Raw genomic sequence first — 10,217 nt, forward strand, 5'->3', positions numbered from 1 at the left:
AAAATAGTCTTTTAATCTTTTAATTTAGGGTCTTATGTAAATAATAATCCACATCTGAAAAATATTAATCCAAATTCAGATTATTCAAATTAGGTTTTGTAAACTCTCCTGATCTTGAGGACAAATGCTAATGACATTTATTATAAAAATGATGCAATTAAGTCCCCCATCAATCCGAGCAGACAAAACAGAACCAGAACCTCTCTGCTCAGTCTGCCTCTTTGAGACTGAGCCAACAAATGCAACTACCAAACCGACACATTCAGATTTTTGAGAAACTCAACTTAACACATCATATCAGTTTGGCATGGTATTTTTAAGCCATATTTCTGGTTAAGATTTATTAATTCCATTTTGAAGATCTCCTATCCAAGCAGGTTGCACACCTTAACAGGAATGTGAATCTGTGCAATAGAAGAAGTCATTGAGAGCTGTGAGCAAAGAACAGAGCACCACCTTCAGAAACATCATCAGTCCAACCAGTTTGACTGACAGCAGATCTCTGACATGTTCTGAAGAACCAATGAGCTCTTCACAACACAGAGATAAAAACCAAGAGTGCAAATGAATTGAAATGATGTGTTTGTGTTGACGTACCAGGCAGGAGAAGGAGTCATTCATGCGGTGCTGCAGAGTGTTTTTCTGTAAAATGGTGAACAGGGCAGCGTGATCAAAGCGACACGGAGCTGCAGAGATCAGTTCCTCAACCCCCTGACGCTGAGATGGCCCCAGACCTGAACAACAGAAGAATGGGATTTCTTAATGTAATACGGTTGAAAGAAAGATGGTTGGTTACACACAGTTATACACACTCATCCACCACCTTCACAAAGGGTTGTTGACCACTGTAATTGTTCCTCCTGTTCTCTGTCACTCCTCACAACAAGTGTTGAGAGGAGGAGCATGTGCTGTAACCGATATCTCCTTTAACGTACATATACTGTGTGTTTCTTTGTATCGCTTTAAGACAGAAAAACTTCACTACATAAAAGGACAACATTAGTACTGAATGTAAAATGTGCATGGTATGTAAGTTCAGCAATTTAGTCATTCTGACTCAATTCAGGCTGACATGAACCTTAAATCCATCAACATTATTCTGGACTTCAGACTTTAAACTCAGATTCGCTGAGAAGGAGGATAGTTTTCTATGAAAGAAAAAAGTATAAAAAAATAAAAAACACTATTAGATTATCACAGAATCAGGACTGTAGAAATGAGTTGATGACTTGTTTTGAACTTCCTTGCTGTGTACAAAAAAAAAGAAAGAAAAAAAATCATATAAAACCAATTGTCTGTTTTATTTCTGTTATGAATGTAGTGCAAAATGTAACATTCTTTGGATTTTAGTGTAAGTGAATGACACTGACCATGAATCACTTCCCACATATCCTCTGTTTGTAAAACAGTCTGATTCCGTTCATTATGAGCTCAAATGGAGCTGAAGGTTTTAGAAAACGTTTTGATGGAATCAGAGCGATGAAGTTTTTTTTAAAGGAATAGTTTGGGTAGTCTGAAGTGGATTTGTATGAGTAGATGGCGGTCGGCACACCCCCCACTTTGGTGAAGCAGACAGGAGGACCAGCACGGAAAATAACTTTATAAAGAACTTTTAAACTATAGACTTTTACTTTGGAGCCTCTATCAAGAGAATTTTCCTGATTATTGGAGAATATGTCACATAGATCCAGGTTGAGTTTATGTTACAGAAAAAAGTGAGAAGAAAGAAAAAGTAAGAATGAAGTCATCCACATTGGAGTGTAAATTCTATGGATAAATGAGAGCACCGATATCTCTGCATGATCCCATCAGCTAAAGAGGTGATATATAAATGTGTTCAGATTCACAATCATTCACGCCTCTCTTTGAGCTCAGCAGCGAACTGACGTGTAAACACACACACACACACACACACACACACACACACAAACTACATTGGCAGTGTGTGTTCTCAGTGCTGTGGCTAATAGTTCCCACCTCGGTTGGCTACAGATCCTCTGTGAAGCTGTCAATACTCTCCGCTGACACAAAACATTCGCCAACATGGACGACATGTGAGGAAAACACTGGAAGTGACTCACAGAGTCGAAAACCAGCCAGGAAGAGAACCGACAACAAGACATTGCTGATCAGGAGATCATGTCCACATGAAGATAAAGAGAGATATTTTGCCTGCTCGCTTTTTTAAAATTGGTATCACTTGATGAATTATTTCAAATATCAGTCAACCAGTGATATATAGCGCTGCATGTTTCATGACAGATGTCATAAAGACTGAAACTGATAGCACAGTCGACAGAATAAAATAACTGTGCATTGACGGTGGTCTTTGGATCTGTGCTTCAAATTGTCTTTCTCTACCTGCTGGAAATGTTGAGCTGCACACGAATACACTTATTATGTTTCATGTTTTATTATATGTTTTTAACAAATGGACCCTGGACCCCCTGGAAGCAGTAATAATCCTCTGTTGGTGCATGACACTTCCTGCTCCCTCTTGGATAATAGATAGATAATAGGTCATTTCAAAGGCATTTCCTATCACTATTATGGGGACCATATTCAATTATACAATTTATTTATTGTCTGTTGTCTACTGAACTGCCTCAACTCTATTAAACACTGGATGGTAAAATTGCCGACAGACAAAGTAGATATTCACAATTCTTCCCCTGGCGTCAATGTCTGTTGCCCTTTCTCTTATTTAAAAAGTACTGAGTGACTTATCCATGAGCAATAAAATATATTTAATTTGGCATCCTTTGTTTATTCCATAGGGATGCGGAGGGTGGCTGGTTCAAGTCCAGCATGGATGTAGACCGATGAGAGGTGCCAGTTTACCTCCTGGGCACTGCCAAAGTGCTCTTGAGCAAGGTACAGCACCCCACTACATAGTTGGCAGTCTCTAAGCCCATTGTGCATGTCAAAATCTTCATCTCCAAATGCAGTTTGCTCAGGTGTCATCATGTGACCTGCATCATCAAAATATCAAGTGGTCACATCTCAAACTCCTTTAAAGGATTTTCTGCTCAGAGAAGAGAATGAAATGACATGAGAAATAACACACAACAAAGGTTCCTGCAAACTGGGACATTAATGTATGTTCCATGGTCGTCTATAACACCACCAGCCCTTTTCGCCCCTTTTCTATATTTTTCTTCTTGTCAATCCCAAAACCGATAAGGTGTTAGTCCATCTCTAAATATGTTCTGGCTTCTTGTCTGTGGCTATTCAAACCTATTGGTTCCTACAAGATGTAATCTTTAAAAATAACTCTCAGGTATGTTTCATTAAAAAAAAAAAAAGAAAGAAAGAAAGAAACAAGAGGAAATAGTGCCTTTGTTGGGGACTATTTTGAGTAGTGGATTAATCCACATTTGGTGCTCTACCGAGTATTTGGGGCAGCAGGACAGTGTGTAAACTACAATGAGTTTTCAATAGTTGTTGGACAACAATGGCATAGAAAATATATCAGGCTTTGATATGCACACAGTACTTGTTAATAGATACTCTGTTGAGATGATGAAATTCACCATTTAAACCCTGTTCACAACTGTTTTAATCTTGTATACACACAATATTCTACTTCTTAACAAAACTATTTATTGTTGGTAAAATATTCATTATGATCAGACTTGGAATTTGAGTAAAACCTGGAATGACTACTTCTAAGTGTTTTTACATTGTGGTACAGATACTTGGAGCTCTTCTTGCAGCTCGGCAGTGCAGCGCCTGGAGCAACAGACGATAAATCTTCAGGGTCAGTGATGGAAGAATCAACAAGAAAGAAAAGAAAAATAAAGGAAACAGAAGAGGCGCAGGGCATCCCAGCCTGAGCAAACCTGGGTTCATTTCCAGTCCTTTCAGGCCTTCTTGTTAATGGCCTCGCCAAATGAAAAGCCTAACACTCTCCATTCTGCCTTTAACAGGGCAGTACATTTCAGGATGGGAAGCTTCTGAGTGTGACACATGGCCTCACAAAAGACCAAGGCTCGCCAAAGAATGCCAGCGCCGTTTCCACGCCTGCAACGCCCACGGCTTCGTGTCCGAGACGAGCATTAGTTATCGCTTTTTTATTAACACTGCCATTTTGTTTTTGTTTGGACGCAGAGAAGCCCGCAAGGACTCTCAGACATTTGTGTTTCATCCCCCCCTTCTCCCTCCTTTCTTTGTCGCTTTTGTCCGAAAGAAAAAAAAAAAGACAGCAAAAGTGAAATCTCCACAATCAACTTCCAATCGACGCTCCTCTCCTTTTCTTCTGACTCTGGCTGCCCTTTGGCTCCTGTGGCCTGCTTTCCCTCTGTCTAATTCCGATGTAGGTCATTTTACATTCGTTACCTCCAAAACACAGGATTGTCCTTAATGTAATTTTGGAGAAAAGACAGGGAGCGAAGGAAGCGACTCTAAAGAAAACGAGACAAAGAGATATAGATTAGTGCTGATAATAAGAGGAGGGGGGAGGAGGGGGAGTATTGATTGGGAGACAGAGAGCGGAGGAGTGATGTTGATCCGCGTCGAGTCCAACTTTCAGCTATTATCTGAAGGGTGGGGGGTGTTAAAGGAGGGGGTGTGTGTGTGTGAATGAGTGTGTGTGACAGAAAATATGGATGGAAGTCACTGCTCCTGGCACAGATGGTGTGTTTGCTCCAGACTGTCTGAAAAATACAAAATGAAGAAACCTGCAGACAGTTTCTCGTCTGTGTGAGAAACTATGAAGGTAACCTGAATCCAACATGGGAATGGCAGACAAAAGTACTATATAAAGAGCCAATTAAATGGTGTAAATGGTCTTACTGCTGAAAAGTAATGACTATAATCAATTTCAAAATTGAGGTTTGATTTCCTGAAAATCTTTAAACTGGAATTATAGTTCTACAAAGATAGATATAAACATCTCTGCTGATCTACGCTGAGTTTTATGAGTAACTATAAGCAATGCACTTCAACAAGCTGATTGGTTGACCCAACTTTCTGTCAGCAGGCAGTTTCATGGGACACTTGGACATTTTCTACGCAGGAAGACAAAAAATTCAGTTTTAAGCCGGACAACAAATTCAGATGAGATGCTGGACAGAAAAGATGTTGTAAACGACAGAGGAACCTGCATCACAGGGAGGGGAGGACGAGAGGCAACTGCGACTAGCAAAATCATCATGGCTGCATGACACACCTGCACTGATGTTGGGATGTCTTTGAGGGAAAATGAGATTTGGGGGCATGGCGGGGATGACAACAGCACATATAAGAAAAAAAAACCCCAAAGCAGAGCAGGCACCATAGCATGTGGGATACTGTGGACGAGCGCACTGGGACACATGAAGGAAACAGAAATAGGGCCCGACAAAGGGGGCGCCGCCGCTCCCTACGTGGGCAATCGCTCAATACTGCGGAGCGAGTGCTGGACGGGAAGAAGAGAAAAAACCCCAGGGGAGAAATCGCCCGGCATTGGGAGGTGCCACGGAAAACAGACTAGGATGGGGCCTTGAGGAAAACAACGGGGGCAGGGTGGCCAAGTGGTCCCAGAAAACCCGCGACAGAAAGTGGGGTCACAATCAGCGTGGAAGTGCTAGCTCTAGTTGTACCTCTAAAACTCAGCGTAGATCAGCAGAAGATGTTTACGTATCTTTGTTAGAACTAATAATTCCAGTTTTAACAGATTTTCAGGAAATCAAACCTGCAATCTTGAAATTGAGTTATAGTCAATTTCTTTCAGCAGTAAGAACATTTTACATCATTTAATTGGCTCTTATATAGTACTTTTGTCTCCATTCCCATGTTGGATTCAGGTTACCTTCATGAGTTTTCTACACAGACGAGAAACGTCTGCAGTTTTCTTCATAACTAAAAAATAATAAACTAGATGGATCATATACTGTATATCACTCTGTTAACACGACGAGCTATCGTTTGGTGTATGTAATGTATTTTTTACTTGTGTAAACATTATTTTTCTTGTCACATCTTCTTGATGATAAGCTGCCAAAAAAGGGGTCAGAAAGAGTGGTGGGTGGTTCAAAGTGACCAATCAAAGGAGGGGAGACATCAGTCACTGCCTAAAGTAGCTAATCACTACTACTGGTATTGCATTGGTGGGGCAACAGAACTGGGCTCACATGCCACCCAGTGAAGAGGGCAGACCAAAAATGTCAGGTAACAGAGTACTGGGATCGTTTGCAGAGTTCTGAAAATAAAATGAACTTTATATATTAATATTCACTGTCAACAAGCGCACGTATTTTAATAGGAATTTGAAGCACCACTAACCTTAGCAATTTAACAGTTTAATCGAACATAGATTCTTCATTTATGTGCATTAGTATAGGTAGTTGGTGCCTCCAGTTTGGTCATCCCAGAGACTGAAAAAACCTGATGTCTGTACTTTCTGTTTTCTCAGTTTTGGTTAAAAAATGACTGGAATACTGAAAGAAGGAATAAAGGAAGCCAGTCAGATAAAGAGATGAAAAGCAACAATGGGGGAGACATTAGAAAAAAAAAAAAAATAGGTCCATTCCTTACAACAGAACCAGGCCTTCATCTGATGTAACATCAGGAGAACCTGGCTGCTTTGTGAGCAGATTTCAGCAGCTGACCTTTGTGACTTTCATAGCTCCTAAGTGAAAACTCTAAAGAAAAGGACAATAGACGAGAGCAAGTTTGCCAAAGAAACTTCAGGAAACAGACTTTGCCTCCAAAAATCACTTTGGACAAATGAGAAGGTTGTTAAACAGTTGCAAGTGCAAGGGAGGTGTGGGACCACATTTGTGCAAAGGGAGCAGAAACGCTCCTTGTGAGGATGATTTCACTTGTGGATACACTTCTGTGTGCTCACTTGCCTGATCTTTATATGTGATGATGATTACACATCAAAGTGTTTACAGGATTTGGGAAGTAATACTGGATATGTCTCCGAGGGCACAGCACTGTCTGATCACAAGTCTGATAAATGTCCTCAAGTGATGTCACTCGAGTCAGCCTCAGTTGGAGGCTACAAGTTTTAAGGAAACAAATCTGTTGGTGTGGAGTTAGAAAGAAAGTGAGTTTACCAGACAAATCTTTGGCTGACTGTCAATAGCCAAGTTGCAGTGTGGGTAATGTAGGAGCAGGGTTGGACAGGGGAGAAGAATGTGTTGAATAAAAGATGCTCATCTGTTTGCTGCATTGATTTTGATCCTAACGGCATGTTAAACTGATGCAGTACTGAAACATAAAATTTCAAACATACATGCTTTGTCTCTATAGGTGATCTTGATATATATTTACAACATGTGTGGATGTTTTGCGTGTTGAGGAGTGTGTGTGTGTGTGTGTGTGTGTGTGTGTGTTTATAAGGTGAGAGGGGGGGGGTATTTTCTGCGCTCAGTCTCTCCATATCTACTTGTCTGGGCTCCATTGGTATCGTCAGGTAACAGTCACATATGTGACATCCTGCCTGAGAGGTGATGGCGGCCGCTGATGGCAGGTTATTGATGCAGACGAAGAGGAGAGGAGGAGGAGAGGAGGAGGACATGTTTCAGTTTCAGGTGCACAAGGCTGAGAGATGTGACTTGATCTGCCTGCGGAGCGTGGCACAGGAAGAAGATGATGTCCAAGGCAGCGAAATGAAGATGCAAACAGACAAACCATCGCTCTCCGTCTAGCTGAACGAGGCTTCTCGTAAACCCAAAGCGCAAACAACCTTAACTCGGGGAAAACTTTGAGAGAAGCCACAAATGCATCCCCAGCTGTTCTATTGTGTTTGAGGGCGTCGCGTGAAACACCGGGAGGTTAAGACAAACAGACAGTTTGACGTCCCTCCTCAGGATTGTCCTCGTTGTCAAACTGACCACCTGCTTCTTCAAAAACACAACTGACAGGTGTAAACAATCGCCGAAAAAACAACTCAGGGGGAGTCTCGACCCCCAACTGGCCCGCTGTTCAAAGTGAGGACAGAAGTCAGACTGCGTGAAAAAAGTGGATTTCAGGTCAACGGCTAGAACCAAACCCCTCACAGCCACTGATGATTTCCACTTGGCGTAGGTCGTTTGAACGCTGGTCCATTTGAGTCCTGTTTACATGTATGTGAACTGCTCGCAGCAGTGAGCAGGCAACGGGGTGGCAGGTAGTCTGTTTTGCTAATGTTAGTCGTGCTTTAAAGTCCCATGAAAGTTCCTATTGAAAACTTGCAGCTTGTTGACAGTGAATATATAATATATAAAGTTCATTTTATTTTCAGGTTTTAGAATATGGACATCCTAGGGCAGAGTCAGCTAACCTAACCTCGCTGCATGGCTAATTGAGCTAGCCAGGTACCAGATGTACTTGGCCAGATAACCCAGTTCTGTTGCCCGCCAACTACAGTAGTTAGTGATTACTACTTGACGAGTAATGATAAAGGTATCTGTCACCAGGAAACATTGGTATGTGTGGGTGTAGAAATGAGCAGCCGGGGGACGGGGACCAGAAAATATTTTCTCCATAAAATATGATCCAGTTATACAGAACCATCTCTGGTAAACCACTAGCCCTCAGAAACACTCATAAGAAAGAAAAAAACGTTTCAGTGGAAGCAATGCAAGATGAGTCATCGACAATTTTTCACTGTTTTCAGTAAATGACCAACTCAAAAATACCACAAGAACATCCATCCAGTTTATAGCATCGAAAGCTGAGCTTTTAGACGTCCTAAATGGGCTATTGTACAAGAAGAACACACTCTTTAGGGTTAGGTACATTTAGGTATCACAAACAGGACAACCTTGACATTTTACCCAACAAGTGGTAAAATCTAAGACAGAAAGATCCACTAATATATGGATTATATAGTCAAATGAACACACTTAATTGTACACACATGACCAATGATTTTCTAGAGAAATGAACCTGAGAATATGGCAGGTTTCATCCCCATAGGATGACTTATTGTGAGCGTCCAAATTGTAGGACAGCATATTGTGTCTGGTGCACAATACAAGTACATGCAGTTTTGTAGGGTTCTACTACAGAACAGAATTGTTTCCTTCTTTAAATAAACACCTGCTTCTTGTCGAAGACTGTTGAACCAGCTGGGCAAACAAGAGGAAAAGACTGTCCCTGAAAACAAGAAGCTGAGGCATGATAACAGTACAACCAGCACCAGGTAAGTGGGAGTCCTAACATGACTTCCATAAGTCAAGAGGAGAAGTATGATTTCATTAATGTTAAATAACCCTGTTTGCATTATGTGTGTGGTTGTGTGTGTGCTCGTCAGTGTGTCACATTCAGTCATTAGAGTTATTTAACCTGCCCATTTCATTTTTAAGAAAAACGCCCCAGGGCAAGCACAGACGCAGGTGAAGGTTCACTGACACGATCATTATAAAGCGAGAACGCTTTCGACAAGCCCTTCACACTAACACACTCACCTACACACACTCACACACACACACACACACAGCGCACCCATTGAGAGCTATTTCAGGGACACCTATCTCCTCCTGCAAACAGTGTGTCAGCACCTCTCACCATTAACGCTCAATCTGTTCCATTAAACGCTAACGAGCGGCGCGAGGACGGGCAGACGCAGCGCAAAATTACCAAATACTGTCCTAATCAGCTCTCTGTGTAAGCTCTTCATGTCACAATGCTCGGCCAGGAGGAGGTGGCAAGCAGCATGCAGATGCAGCCCCCCACACACACACACCGATAATGAATGAAGTGATTTATAGATGAAGGGGACGGAGATGAGAAAAGAGAAACCCCGGGATGTGCACGTGCAGAAAGCAAACACAAAAAAACTGAAGATCTGAAATTCTCTTCCCCTTTTGTTTTTGCTGCTGAATAACAGTTGTTGCAGCCAACAAACTAGCAATGTTCCATCAAAAGCAGTGAAGAAGATTACTGGCAGGAAGCCTTGACTTTCATGTTTTTTGTGGCTACTGTTCTTTTATGAACATTCACATTTAGTCATTTAGTTGATGTGTTTATCCAAAGTGACTTACAAAAAGGGAATCAAGGTACAGTGCGACAAGGACATGTTAGTGAACAATAAATACAACTTACATAGAATCAAGTGACAGCTAAGGGGGGTAGATTTAGCATGTCCAGTTGTTGTAGCGCTAGGAGAGGAGGTACGTTTTTTGTTTTTTTTAAAGGTAGAGAATGATGCACTTGTGCATCGTAGTGAATTCCCCAACGTGAACAACAGACGGGAAAAGTCTGGATTGCTCTGAGCGTATGGGTGACAGAGCGAGGCGTCGTAA

The 10,217-nt window shown here is 41.6% G+C and overlaps 1 protein-coding gene across 5 annotated transcripts in view; it reads right to left on the reverse strand.

Moving 5' to 3' along the window:
- The window catches only part of cadps2 (Ca++-dependent secretion activator 2), a 238,811-nt gene that overhangs the window by 89,182 nt on the left and 139,412 nt on the right, over window positions 1–10,217 (reverse strand). For all 5 annotated transcript variants that reach the window (XM_027272724.1, XM_027272723.1, XM_027272727.1 and 2 more), the window contains exon 12: window positions 598–734. In XM_027272724.1, the coding sequence (XP_027128525.1) occupies window positions 598–734 (137 nt within the window). The remainder of the gene's footprint in view (window positions 1–597; window positions 735–10,217) is intronic.

The sequence above is a fragment of the Larimichthys crocea genome, chromosome XXI (genome assembly GCF_000972845.2).
Source record: "Larimichthys crocea isolate SSNF chromosome XXI, L_crocea_2.0, whole genome shotgun sequence".
Classification (NCBI taxonomy): Eukaryota; Metazoa; Chordata; class Actinopteri; family Sciaenidae; genus Larimichthys; species Larimichthys crocea.